The 15,541-nt window shown below is 37.5% G+C and overlaps 1 protein-coding gene across 1 annotated transcript in view; it reads left to right on the top strand.

The window, feature by feature from the left end:
- LOC150095764 (beta-keto L-gulonate decarboxylase-like) overlaps positions 1–9,546 on the top strand; it is a 64,439-nt gene extending 54,893 nt beyond the window's left edge. The window contains exons 8-9 of the mRNA XM_090410357.1: positions 1,516–1,629; positions 9,194–9,546. Coding sequence (XP_090266483.1) covers positions 1,516–1,629; positions 9,194–9,364 — 285 coding nt within the window. The 3' untranslated portion in view covers positions 9,365–9,546. The remainder of the gene's footprint in view (positions 1–1,515; positions 1,630–9,193) is intronic.
- Positions 9,547–15,541: the final 5,995 nt, after the last annotated feature.

Genomic DNA, 15,541 nt, shown 5'->3' with positions numbered 1-15,541 from the left:
TGGTTGTGGGAGGACTAGGGGACATCCATGGAAACTGGGCAAAAGTGTGGTTAGTAAAGGTGTTAGAGCTGGGTTCTTTACTTTTAGAGTAGTGAATGAGTGGAATGCGCTCCCTGAGTCTGTGGTGGATGCTGTGACAGTGAATGAGTTTAAGGCGAGGTATGATAGATACTGTATGAATGTCGAATAGTTGTGATGAATATGATTTGGGGCCTCCCTCGATGAGTCTAATGACTCCCTGGAGTTGCCCGTAATAATAATAATAATAATAATAATAATAATTGCAATGTTGAAGTGAACCTTGACATGTAGAGATAAGGAAGTCATTTTTCCTCTTTATAAAGCTATGATAAGATTGTACCTGGATTATTGTGCATAGATTTGGTCTTTTGGTTTCCAAGGGGATAAAGAAGCTGTGGGAAGAGTGTAAAGAAGAGTTGCAAAGATTATATTCAGGTTATGGGATTTAGATTATGATTATGTGAATTACAGATTGGTTAACAGAAGAAAGAGAGAGGTGATATGATAGAGGTCTATAAATTTCTGAATTAGTGTTATAGGACATTGTCTGATGAAATTTTTCATTATATGGAAGGTGGAGAAAGAACATGGGAGCATCCATGGAAATTAAGTTTGTTTGCAGTCAAGAAAGGAGTAAGAGCTAGGTTTTTTTCTTTCAGAGCAGTGAGTGGAATAGTTTGCCTTTAGGGGAAGTGTGCATCTAGTGTGATGAATTTAAGGGAAGGTATAATAGCTGGTTTTGATGAGTTGATTCCCTGGAAGTCTCAGATAATAATAACTGGTGTCATCTATTAAGAGCTTTTATCTGGCAATCACAGGAGATGTATTTGGCAAACCTACAGCAGACTTATGATTTACTGCTACAAGAACGACATTCTGCTCTGGTTAACCATAAAGTCAGCATATTTCTTGATTACAGGGTCTCACATGATGCCTGGTGAATTGAGACACATACATTGGTTGGAAAAGTCTTACTTTTTCCAACCACTATTGAGTATTACTTAGTGCTAAATAATGTGCATGTGACAATTTTGAGTCTAACAGCCATTAGAAATTGAGGTGAGTGATTTTTTTTTTTTTCCCCCTAAAATTCTGCAGTTTTATAAGAGCAGTATTTCTAACTTATAGCTCATTGGGAAAAGGCGAATATTGAATGGATGTGATTTGTGAATTTTCAGAACAAAGATATGTTTGCTCATGATTTTATGAATGTTTTCATATTATCCTTAAAACACTTTTTTGTTCACGTGACAATTTCATGCTTACATCTGCTCACTTACACTTGATGTAACTCCAAAATAAATAAAGTTACAAATAGAAAGAAATAAAAAGAATGTGATATCCTATACTTTTTTTTTTTTTTTTGAAACACATTTAACAGTAACACAAACAAAAGATTTGTTAAAGCTATTTTATGTTTGAGACGGAATTAAAGAAAATATGAACAATGCAAGATGCTATTTTTCATAATTACTATACATTTTTTGATTGCAGCCAGAGTTTTCTACTGTTCCTCTTAGAAGCGAAGATGAGATCAACAATTGGCTCAATTTCTATGATATGAGTTCACCATTAATCTGCTTAAGCACTTTTGTATCCCATGATCCAGTAAGTATGAATTATGCTTATCAAATAATAATTTCTGACAATACTAGTTGTTTTTGTTGAAGCTTATACTATATCATATACTGCTACTTATCCGGTTGTCTTCTTTTGTGTAGGTGAATAGTATGTAGTTGATGCTCACTATATCAAACTTGTGTATAGAAATAGTGGATAGTTTGTTGCTGTGAATCTCCTTTAGAATAGTGCATATGAGGTTTCAAGTCAGGATACCTCTCAGAGAGTGAGGTTTAGGGAGAGTTAGCTGTACTATAGCTGACAAAAAATAAATTCTTGTCGTCAGTAATATGGCAACATTGCAGCCAAGAGCAGATGTGGCAGTTGCAAGTGGCTTTTGCAGTGTTGCTCTTCGGAGCAGAAGCAGACTTAAGTTTGTCTCTCTCACAGGCCTTCTGAATTGCACTATGGAAGGGACCCTTCATGGATTTGACAAACACTAATTAACTGGTGTTCATCCATCTTCCATTCAACAGTACAGCAGCAAAGCAGTCTGAATACAGTGCTATTATAGTGCATGAGACAGAACCTGATGGATCCTGATAGATCAGGAGGCCTCTCAATTAGCAAGCAAATGATCCCACTGCACTTGGACATGCTTGATCTGGGTGCAGTAGGATCTGTCTGCCAGATCATGCTTGTAGGGAATCTATGGAAACACTGTTGAGGGCAATTTCCCTCTGTTCCTGCATATACATAAGAAGTAATTTCATAGCTGTCCCTAGCATATAATTGGTAGAGTTCCAAGGGAGTGGAAAAAGGGCAAAATAATTCCTTTGCATAAGATAGATTCTAAGACTACAGTAGCAAATTATAGACCAATCAGTATCTCAGGTGTTGTGGTAAAAGTACTAGAAAAATTGGCAAAAAACAGAATTCAAGCATGGGTACATAAAAATGATACTGTATGAGGGTCAACATGGTTTTGTGAAGGATTCAGTCATGCCTTAGTAATTTACTAACTAAGCTGAGTTGGATAAAGGAAATGGCTACGTGATGATTCTGCAGGATTTTGCAAAAGCATTTACCAGAATACCACATGGAATCTTTTACATAGAACAAATGGGGATGGATATGACACTGGTTAAGTGAATAGGAAGGTGGTGGAAATATTCAGATGTTTGCTGATGATGTGAAATTAGGTAGAGTAATAGTTAATCAAGGCAACGTGAAGAGCTTACAGGATGATTCAAATAGGCGGTCAGTATGGGAAAAAGTTAATGGGTGTCAGTTTAATGTCGAGAAATGTAAAGTTATGCATTTTGGGATAAATAGATTACAAGCTGTGTATCACATTGATATCACACTGTACTCCAGGAAATAGATGAAGCTAGAGATTTAGGGGTGGTGGTAGACAGAGTTAAAATTCAGAGAATATATTGCTAAGATAGCCCATAAGCTTACTTGGCTATTGATGAAGAACACATTAACCAGTAGAGATAAGGAAGTTGTCATTCCTCTTTATAGGGTCTTGATACACCCACATCTGGATTACTGTGTTCAAGTCTGGTACCCAGGGTTTCTTGGGGATGAGGAAGTGGTGGAAAGGATCAAGATGGTGAGTGGCCTGTGGAATGTTCCATACAAGGATAGATTGAAGGTGTGGGAAATTGCAGAAGTTGGTTGATAGGAGAACAGCATTTAAGTTGCTTAAAGGGTTTTATACGGGAAATATTTCGGCACTTGGCTAGATGGACCAGAACTAGGGGTCATCCCTGGATGTTGAATAAAGGTGTGGTTAGTAGGGGTGTGAGGAGTAATTTTTTTGCTTGGAAAGTTGTGAATGAGTGGAATGGGTTTCCAGAGTCAGTTGTGAGCGCTTTATCTGTTAATGGGTTCAAGGAAAGGTATGAGAGATTGTGTCTCTTGCGATGAGTCTTCAGACTCTATGGAGGTGCCGTATGATGATAATAATTCACTTACATTGACTCATTACATTATATTGCATTTCAGACTGTTTAAAAAAAATGGTAAGTTACCACTTACACTGATTTTTTGATACACTGGCAGAACAACTGTTAAGTAGGAAAAAAGTATAGTCATGTATATGATTTTTTTAATTTTGTATTCTCATTTACAATGACTTCAATACTATAGCATATTGGAGCTATGGGTGGAGTTAGGAATTAGATACCGGAGAATACATGTAATTATCACATAGGATATACTTGTGTAATAGTTTCAGTTCCTTCAACATGAATGAAGCAAAACAGTTCTTATCTATTTTAAATCCATTAAGTTGTCCTTATTTGGGATGATTTCAAGGAAAGAAAATATTAAAACTGTGAAAATAGCCTAAGTCTCCTGCATTGTGCTATCTGAGACAAAAAAGTTTTGTATTAATTATTAATGATTTATATATAACTAGTTTGAATTCTAGTTTGGTTTGGTTGTGATTGAGACTGCATTCAAACATGGAAAGGCATAGTTATCTGGAAAGATTGTTCTTGGAGAAAGTGGGTGTTAGGAGAGGGAAAGTGAAGTTGGCATAGTGGATGTTAGCAGGGGTGGCCTCTTATGAGGTTAGTCACTTAGTAGCATGTATGGTATATTGCTTAGTCAAGTGGGATAATAACAGGTACAGAAATGGTGGCACTGCATTGATGCATCCTTTATACAAATGCCAAGAGTATCAGGAATAAAGGAAGTGAATTAGGGACGTTGATAACCTCAAGCTTGTCCTAAGATTATTGGAATCAGTAAAACGTGGTCAGCTGGAGATGACGTCTTAACAGGAATGGAAAGATAAGGCATATTTTTGCAGGATAGGAAGAGCAAATAGAGTGGGGGAGTGTTAATTATGATAAGTTGAGTACTTTCAGAGTGGAGAATTTGGAAAGAAATGGCACTGGTGTGAGGTGGAGGCAGGTAAGACAAGATATTTAGTGGGCTATTGCTATAGACCAGGGAACAGGGTGATGATCAAGAAATGTTTAGGCAGATCCGTTTGGTTAATGCAAAGCAAGGGATCATTATGGAAATTTTAATTAGAGCAGTATAAATTGGGCAGAATCAGCATAAATACAGTAATAAGAGAATGGAATTTATGTAATTCTTGAGGGAAACTGTCTCGGGCAACATGAAGCAGAAGAAACAAGAGGATTGATAATTTTAGATTAGGTTATTTAATCAGAGGAGCTGATTGTAACTGAGAAGTTGATATTGTCCCCCCATTGGTAATAGTGACCAATGTGGTCTTGATTTGGAGACTAAATAGACATGTAGTAGTTTTGAGGAGAAAGGAATTTATGTGGAATTATAAGGCAGGTGATTATAATATTAAAAATCAGCTTAGGTCAGTTCCTTGGATAGAAGAATTGCAAGGGAAAGGTGTCAGCAATGCACATAGGGCTGATGAAATATTTATAAACAGTGATGGCAAATAGCATTCTTCAAGTGAAAATGATAGTGATTTGGTGTAAAGTAGATGACTAATGAAATTAAACAGGAACTGCAGATGAAAAAGAGGTTGTGGAAAAAGTATAGAGAGAGAGGTAGAGAGCAGTTGTATGAGGAATAGACTCAGGCCAGAAGGGACTATTATGATAAGGAAGACAAAAATGGAATATAAGGATAGTTTGTCTACGGGACTCAATGGAATTTCACTGCATGTTTTGAGAGAATGTGTTAAGGAACTGACAGCTCCATTGACCTAGCTCTTCAGTGAAAGCCTAGCTACTGGAGGGGTGCCCAATGAGGGCAAGAAGTTTCATTGCATGAAATTTGAGATCCACAGAGGCTTTGTGGATCTGCTCTACAGTGGGTGGATGAGGCAAAGGGATCTTGTGGTGATTGTTGGTAAAATAATTTGAAGTTTAGGGCACATATTGAAGGTGGAGAATGCAACTCTCAGGATTACTGCAACATTAGATGGACTTTGACTAGTAGAGATAAGAGTGGCGATTCCGTTGTATAAAACTCTGATCAGGCCACACTGAACTTTTGTGCTCAGATCTGGTCACATGGATTTGAAGAGGAGAAGTTTACCCTAGAGAGGTACAGAAGTAGATAACCAAAATGATATCAGAACTCTAGTGTTAATTATGAAGATAGACTGAGGACATGCAAACTGCAGAATTTGTATATAGATGAAGTGGTGACATGATTGAGACATTTAAATTTGAGAGGTATTTATGGGACTGACATAGCAAGGACAAGAGGCTATCCTTGGAAGTGGTGAATAGGAGGGTGAGAAGGCTTTTTGCATGGGAGATGGTTCACCTTCATTCATTGCATGATGGACTGGTGAAAATGCAGACCATGAATGGGTATAATAGACTGTGTTGTCTAAGATGGGCCTCTCATGATGAGTCTTATGGCTCCATTGTGGCCTGGAATAATAGTAAAACAAATATATTGTGGGTTAATTCAGTTAACAAATCAAGCAACAATATTATATTTAGCTTCTTTTGATTGTAGACTTCTGTTTATATGATTCAGAACTGTGTCTTTACATTATAATCGTGTTATATATATAATATGTATTGTGCATGTATCGTGGGCTTCATTACTGGTTTCTTCAGGATCACTTCCAAAGACTTGATGGCATCTTGTATAGGAAATAATAGGTGCTATCAAAAAGAAACCAAACTGTGCTGGATACTCAGCAACAGATTGAGTTACAGTCTCATGCGGCCATGAGTCTTATGGCTCCATTATGGCCTGGAATAATAGTAAAACAAATATATTGTGGGTTAATTCAGTTAACAAATCAAGCAACAATATTATATTTAGCTTCTTTTGATTGTAGACTTCTGTTTATATGATTCAGAACTGTGTCTTTACATTATAATCGTGTTATATATAATATGTATTGTGCATGTATCGTGGGCTTCATTACTGGTTTCTTCAGGATCACTTCCAAAGACTTGATGGCATCTTGTACAGGAAATAATAGGTGCTATCAAAAAGAAACCAAACTGTGCTGGATACTCAGCAACAGATTGAGTTACAGTCTCATGCGGCCAGGTGTCAGTGGTGTAGACATTGTGTTGCCACGTGGCATTGAGCTGTGTGCACCGGAACTCGTGTAACACTTATTATTCTTATAAGTTTTGTGCCATTTTGCAATTTCACCAAGAATGCAAAATTAGAACAAAGGGCAAATGTAAAACTTTGTGTAAAGCTATGGAAATCTGCCATAGAGCCCTTGAATTACTTTGTAAGGCATATGAAAAAAGCCATGAGCTAAACTCAGTGTTTTGAGTAGTACTTGCATTTTAAGAAGGGCAAGAACCACCTTGGAGCACAAAAAGAATCTGGGACGACCATAAGCCAGCACAACCCCCAAAAATGTCAAAAAAAAATTCATCACATCAGCCATGCAAATAGACGCATCACCATCCAGGAAGTTGCTGATAGAGTTGGGATTTCATATGGAACAGCTCAAGCAATCATCTTGAGAGATGCATTGCACCACTGCCAAGTTTGTTCCCCATCTTTTGACTTCTGACCAGAAGGAGCACCGTGTGAATGTCTGTCAAGATCTTCGTCAAGAGGTTGTTGATCCAACCTTCATCTCAAGGGACGAGACTTGAATTTACTGGTATTATCTGAAGACAAAACAGCAGTTACAGAAGAGCCGCATTCCCCAAGGCCGACGAAAGTGAGTCAGGAGTGCAACAAAGAGCATGTCGATCATCTTTTTTTGACATTAAGGGGATTGTACACCGATGGTCCTGGATGGTCACCGTAGAATTCTACTGCAATATTTTAAGGTGGTTGAGAGAAGACGTTCATCGCGAAAGACCGGAACTGTGATGAAGCCACAACTGGCTCCTCCACCGTGATAACGCTTCCTCCCACAGCACCTTAACAACGTGAGTTTTTGGCAGCCAACAGCATTGGGATCGTCCCACATCCTCCTTACTTGCCAGATTTAGCCCCTTGCTGCGAAGGGATGGCAGTTCAACACCATTAGCAAGATCTAAGACAAATTGCAAGCGATGCTTGATATGCTTTAACAAAAAGACTTCCAGTGTCTGGAAAGTGTTTTTCTAGCAGAAGACATATATTGTGAGCAGTTCAAGAGATTTGCTGTGGTCATCTCTACAAGAGTTGGATGAAAGGACTGATGCCAAGAGACATTCTTAATCTTTAGGTAATATTACCATTAGGATGTAACAGATGGAAACAAGGAAAGATCACAATTGCACCTAAACAGGTATGGTGAAGGACTAGTAGGCGTGACTGCCAGTTGAGCAGGAGGTAAGCGTTTTGCATTTGGCATTCCTGAAGTCTACTTTTGACTTGACTTTATTTATAGTTGTGGGAAAAGTTTGGATTGTAACTTGAGCCATTGAATGTACACTAAATGTTTTATCTTGGACTTATTTTGACACCTTGTTGGAGAATCAAGACTTGGATAGTGATTGAGATTTTGAGTACAGCAGAGAGTTGAAGGCCCTTGTTCCAGTCAAGATTTTCAGTTATTTGGTCAGAGCAGGTGATTGGATCATGAGAGCAAAAACAGTAGACCATGGAAAAGAGGCATATGTATCCTGACTGTTTTAATGCCATAGAGCAAAAGGCTGAGAGGTGGAAATGTGGAGAAGGTTAGGGTGAGTTACTAAGAGAAGCCAACATCTAGAGGATATTGGGAGTAGGAGCTAGTTAAGAAAAGTCCAGTGTTGCGAGAATAAGGATTATCTGGTATTCTGGGAGGTAGATCATTTTTGATAGCAAATAGTGTGGCTTCTCTTCTGGCTTAATCTATGAAGTTAGTCTTGCAAAGAGGTTAGCATGATCATCTGAATTAGGAGAGCAATAAAGGCAGCAAAACAAGACAAAAGTTTTGGTTCAGAGCAGATTATATACAATCTGCTCTGGGCCAAGATTTCTTGGATCATTCTCTACAACAGTAGTTCACCTTAATTACCCCGAAGGATGCAACTTGAGATTTGATAATAACAGAGTGGATTTTGATACTTGAAAAAGTGGTATAAGTCAGTGTTTGGATTGATCCTGAGATGATGGCAAAATGAACGTGGAAGTTTTTTTTTTTTTTTTTTTTTTTTTTTTTACCACAGTGTTATTTTCATTCTTGATTGGTGTAATGTTGAAAAGTTACAGAACAGGAGTGAAGGATTTGTGGACATAACTCCCACACAGAGAGCCCTGACTTCAGTCCAAGCATGTGAAGTCCTTGACTGAGACTTGGTCAAGTAAGCAGCAGGATTGTTTCATCAGCTGTTCACTACTATTTATTCTGCTTCAGAATTTCTGCTAACACATGCAGTGAGTCATGTGCATTTGGCTAATTGTAGACAAATCTTCTTGAACTTTCATTTTAGCCCTTTTTATTGCATTATTGGATTATTGTACACCTGAGGTTAAATTTACATAAAATAAATTTAATCATGAAAACAAATGACATAGTATGGCAATCAAAATACTTGATTGATATATATATTTGTTATTGATATTAATATTGGAAATTAACAGTTCTGGTTAGTGGATAACTTGTGTGATAATTTTAAATATTAAAGGAACATTTGTCATTGTGGTTGGCTTGGAAAAAAAAATATTTTAATTTCATTCTCATACCAATTAGGGTCTTGACCTTCGAATAGAACATACACATTGTTTCAGCAATCATGGAGTGGGAGGTCATTACCATGAAGATGTTACTCCTGATGATGCAGAGTACCTAGGATATTTCAACATTGCTGAATATATGTTTCGAATTGATGCACCCACTGTAACACATGAGCTTGGACGTTAACTGATATTTGCAGACTATTTTTAAATGCAGTTTTAAGTTTAATGCTGTTATGCAAGAATGAATTTGTTAATTTCAAGTCTTGGAGTCCTGGTTAGCTATTTTGCTGGCTGATCAAATTAATTTTTTACAGAATATTTACATTACTTTTTATATAGCACAAATAAAGTTCAAGTTTTATGTTAGCATGTTTATTCACTATTAAAGGGGCTTCATAGTTTTGTTTAAAACAGTTCTGGGTTCCTTTCTACTATGCAATAACATAATTAATGAAATTACACTTAAATTTAAGTAATTTTTAGTTTTTATCTTCAGGGCTGTGGATTATCTAACTAGAGACTTGATTCATGAGTGGAAATATCATTTAAATATTTGAGTCAATAGAGAAACTTAACCCTTCTTATATAATTGGATGAAGATTTCAAATTTATAAGCAGTCTAATTTTATCTACTAAATATTTAAGCCCTTCCACTTTAAAGTGTGCAGATTAAACATTGATACAAGGAATATATATATATATATATATATATATATATCTGAATAAAACACAGTAGAGAGGAACATGCCTCAAAAGTTGCATTTCTAAATTAAGGAAGGCAAAACATTGTTTGCTCACACTTGGATAAAGGATTAAACTAAATTTATTATAGTGTAACCAAGTGAAAAATAAACTTTCAACATCTTTCTCTAAATCCAGAGTAATTTAATAAAAAAGGTGGCACACCTTTTGGCAACTCCTATAGGTAGAGATGACCTTGCTATTGCTTCTGCCTGGTATCTCCACATCTGGGCCTGGCTCCCACTGACAAGACCTCAATAAAGATCGAAACTAGTCTGGGTAGTGGCCCTTCCCTTAATGCATGACATTATATATATCCGCAAGGAGATGTGTTTTGCATTATGGGAGATACTGAGATAGGAGTGATGTAAGCTTGCTCCACCTTTGCAACGAGTTGCCCGGTGTTGTACTACCTTACCCCAGTCCTGAAGATACTTTCAGGCACAAACTTTGTTTGCTCACACTTGGATAAAGGATTAAACTAAATTTATTATATTAAAGGCAAAACAGTTTACATATTGCTCATTTACCATTATCCCCTTATGTGTCAGGCTCAACAGCCTGTCACAGCCAAGTAACTTAGCTTCTCTGAAATCTAATTAATGTTACGAGTCAGTTAATTCTATCTGCATAATATATTAGGGGTATCATTGTGTGTTCTTCTGGACAGTTAGTTTTGTGGAATGCACCCTGCCACCTCTGTATGATATAATAACTAACTAACCTTCAGTTGAAAAATTTATAGATTCTTACTTTCCTAGATGGGATTCACCCTCCAGTTTTTCTAGCCAGAGGGAATTGTCAAAACTGACTGAGCTATGGGGACTCTGAACAAAACTTATGTAATAATTAAAATAAACCTGATATACAACACTTTTTGCAATACTCTGTTGAGAACTGACCACAGGACATCTTGTAAACGTTCCTCTTGTGTGTGTGTATGCGCTTATTTCGTAATTGGCTGCGCCACTGTAATATTTCTCTAAAGCTTTATTTTCTATTATTAATTAATCTTCTCTCTATTCTTCCTGTTATTAGTTTATCTCTACTGCCCTTTTAACTCTTTATCCTTTAATACCTTTAACTTCCTATTCTTTATTAACTTTACTCTACTTTTAGTATTTTTCCTATACTGGGAGAACTCTGAAAATTTATTTAGATTAATGGACTGTGCCACCAGTGCTCTCCTTGTGGTATCAGATATAATAATACTTCCAGTAGAATTCACTCTGAATTTATCCTAAAGCCCTCTTTAAACAGTCGTAGCCAACATTAAACTCCTTCGTTCAAAGGTTCGTGTTTATTTCGAAACAGTACATTGCGTAAAGATCAGGCAGTACATTTTGTAAACAAAACAAACATATTTATTTACACTAAACTGTAATTATACAAAATCATACAATAGGGAAAGATTCTTTCTTAACTCCACCTTAAGCTTAAAACTTCAGCAAATTAACATTCAAAAAATGCACGGAGTCATGCAACATATTATCAACATTCAAAAAAAAAAAACTATCAGCTCATTACAGTTCAAGAAATATCACGCTCTGTTACTTGTAACTAGTAATTTTAACTATAACTGTAAAACTATTCTTAGACTAGTTATATCAAAGAAATTATACAAATTACACTTAAAGAAATTATCAGCCTTTCCCAGACAGTCTCTCATATCATAAGCAAACACAATGGATTTAACTCGCATATCTTCTTTAACTCTATTATGCTCCCGTTCCTAGTTCCTTCTGAGGTTCCTTGGGCTTCTCATCCATTTCAGGTTTTGATGTCTACGCAGAGATTCCGTCATCAGCGTCGTCTCACTTGGAATGACTCGCGGGGCCTGGAGCATTTCTTTCCCCAATGTCTATGAATCGGCCAAAGGGTGTCCGACGATCGAGGCCTTTGCAGATTGTCCTATTGGCAATGCATGTTGGTCCTGCTTTTCTTCTCCCTTGGTAGTTCCACGGCTCCCGTGGCTGTTCCTCACGACTTCAACCCGAACTGACGAGCACGCCGAATTGAACTCGATCTGAAGTTTTCTCTTCTTTCCTTTTCTTCCCTTTTTCATTCATTCCTAGATGACCTTTATACAATTTTCTCTGGACGAAGGGTCGAGGCCCCTGAACATTCCTGTGCAAACTGTCTTGACCTTCACATAAAAATTAACTTTTAGTTCTCACTGAATGTGCACACTTAATCCTATTTTAAAAAAGGTGGACCTTGAAGGTGGTATCTAGCTGACTCTGAGCACATTAAATTTTACTTACATTATATACAAATTCCGACATCAACTCAATGCCGATTTCTAAGGCACTGAATTTTCCCGTTTTGTACATTCTAGCATGTTAATTCCTTGGGGTTAAACACATGGGCTTTTAAGATAATTACATTGTTAATACAAAATTTAGTTAGGTTTGACCTCTGTAAAAGTCGATGCAAGAAAAAGGAAAAATTTCTACTGCATCGAATTTTACAATCTGTGAAATCTTGGATATTTGAATCTCAAGAACAAACATTTTTTGTACGCAGTATATTGTTATGATTAAAATTTTAGAATAGCTAACTTTTGTGTGAGGATAAAGGACACACTTAATGCTTATTTAACAGGTCTTTCTAGGAGTTTAAAATGAGATCAACTTTTAGAACATTTCTGTAATAACTGATAGATGTTTGGCTGAAGAACTTTGTTTAAATTTTTTTCATCAGTAAAGGCAGCTGTAGTTATTTTGGAATTATGGAGTAATTAACTGAGACCAGTACATATTATGTCTGCTAATTGTCTGTATTCTTCTGGCTGGATTGCAGGTTGAACCCCCCGCCCCTCACTTTCAGAGGGAAACCTTACGTCCTTATGGAAGTTCTTCATATTCCACATGATTTAAACCTTAATATTTCCAAAATTAATAAAGCAAACTCTTAGATTATTATTATTATTATTATTATTTCGGGCAACTCCAAGGAGTCGACAGACTCATCGAGGGAGGCCCTAACATCATGTCAAGAACAACTATTCGACATTAACACGGTATCTATCATACCTTGCCTTGAACTCATTCACGGTCTTAGCACCCACAACAGACTCTGGCAGCTTATTCCACTCATTCGCCACTCTCCAAGTAAAAAACCTAGCTCTAACACCCCTGCCCCCTGCTAACCACATTCTTGCCCAACTTCCATGTATGGCCCCTAGTCCTCCCACCATCAGTCCTATTCTCAGAAATAACTTCTGGATTAATCTTATAGAAACCCTTCAGTAATTTGAATGTGTCAATCATATCACAGAGGGAGGCCCTAACATCATGTCAAGAACAACTATTCGACATTCACACAGTATCTATCATACCTTGCCTTGAACTCATTCACGGTCATAGCACCCACAACAGACTCTGGCAGCTTATTCCACTCATTCGCCACTCTCCAAGTAAAAAACCTAGCTCTAACACCCCTGCTAACCACATTCTTGCCCAACTTCCATGTATGGCCCCTAGTCCTCCCACCATCAGTCATATTCTCAAAAATAACTTCTGGATTAATCTTATAGAAACCCTTCAGTAATTTGAATGTGTCAATCATATCACCCCTTTTCTGCCTATCAACCAATTTTTGCAACTCACAAATCTTCGACCTGTTCTCATAAAGTTCATTCCACAGAACTGCTATCATCTTGGTCACTCGTCTCTGGATCCTCTCCACCTCCTCCCCATCAAGAAGAAACCCTGGCGCCCATATCTGGCCACAGTAGTCGAGATGGGGTCTTATCAGGGCTCGATATAGACGAACAATAACTTGTTTGTTTCTGCTTGTTAAAATATTTTTCAGTAACCAAGTGATTTGATGAGCTGATTTAGCCACTTTTGCAATGTGCCCCCTAAACTTCAACTCCCTATCCACCAACACTCCCAAATCCCTGGCCTCATCAATCTGGAGTATGGTTCCACCAATGTGATATACTGATGCTAATCTTTTCACTCCAAAATGCATAACCTTACACTTTGCCACATTAAATTGACACCCATTTTTCCTAGCCCAGTCCTCCAAACTATCCAAATCATCCTGCAAAATTTTGACATCCTGTGCACTCACTATTGTTCTACCCAACTTTGCATCATCAGCAAACAAGTGAACACTTCCTCTCAGATCCTTTCCTATATCATTAATGAACAAACTGAAAAGTAGTAGTCCAAGAACAGAACCCTACGGCACACCACTAGTCACAAGCAGTCTTTTGGACTCCACTCCTGAATAAACCACTCTCTGGTATCTCTCCATCAACCACCCTCCTATCCATCTCACCAACCCTATATCCATCCCCATCTGCTCCAGTTTACTGATTAGAGTTCCATGTGGTATCCTGTCAAAGGCCTTGGCAAGGTCCAGTTCAGCCGTCACTGTGTTATAAAATGTGAGCAAGTTACTGAGGCATGATCTACCCTTCACAAAACCATGTTGTCCCCCATACAGTATTCCATTTTCATCTATCCAATCCTGTATTCTTCTCTTGACTAATTTTTCCAAGACCTTGACAACGATTCCTTGATATGCTGATCGGTCGGTAATTTACAACAGCAGTCATGGAACCTCCTTTATGCAGTGGAATTTTAATTTGAGTCTCGGGACTAACCCAGACCCGAGACTCAAATGAAACAAAATGGTCAAGGGTACTGACAATTCTTTAGCCCATTCACGTACGACACGAGCTGGTATACCATCCAATCCCACAGATGTATTGACAGCTGTTGGATTGGATGGTATAAATCTTAGTATACATCTAACTCTTAGATGTATAGTAAGAATCAGTTACTGTTTTCATCCAGCAATAAGATTAAAATAGGTTAGAAATTTTCACATAAGAACAGGTAGGATTGATACCAGTTACTTTTCCACAGGAAAAAATTGTTTCTTAACACTTATTTTGATGTTTTATACTGCTGACAGTAACTGTGGAGTCATGACAAAACAAATTATTTTACTGGAATAATGTTCATAGGACTTGATTATCCTAAGAATCACTGAAGATGTGTGTATGAGCTAATCACTAATTGTTCGCCTCCCCCCACCTCTTTTTTTTTTTTTTGTCTATTAATAAGAAAATTAGAATTAAGCTGTACTAACAAGTTCTTTCAGCTACGAAATGCCGGCTCGGGCATCGCCCGTATAAACAAGGCCCATGATACCAATCGAGCGATCGGGGTTGGATCGAAAAGTGGGATACCGAAAGGAAACAGAAACTAACAGAACTGTTATCAGTAGGAACATGGAATGTGTGGACACTCTGGATGTCAAGAAAATTAGAACTACTTCGTGAGGAAATGAAGAGATATCGGTGGGCTATACTAAGATTGGCAGAGATGAGATGGACATCATCTGGAGAGATCAATGGATGTGAAGTAATATGGTCAGGACATAACACCATGCACGAAGCAGGAGTTGGCTTCCTTCTTAGCAAAAGAGCTTGAGAGGTACTGTTAGGCTACAAACCAGTCAATGAATGAATCATAGTAGTGGGATTTCAGGCAAAACCATTCAACATATCAATAGTCCAGATATATGCACCCACATCTGACAGCACAGATGAGGACATTGACTTATTCTACAAAGATCTGACAGAGACAATAGAAACAAT

The sequence above is a fragment of the Typopeltis vanoorti genome, chromosome 20, assembly GCF_054136105.1.
Source record: "Typopeltis vanoorti isolate ZY-2024b chromosome 20, IOZ_Tvanoo_1.0, whole genome shotgun sequence".
In the NCBI taxonomy this organism is placed as follows: Eukaryota; Metazoa; Arthropoda; class Arachnida; order Uropygi; family Thelyphonidae; genus Typopeltis; species Typopeltis vanoorti.
This window is presented reverse-complemented; position numbering and strand designations above follow the sequence as displayed.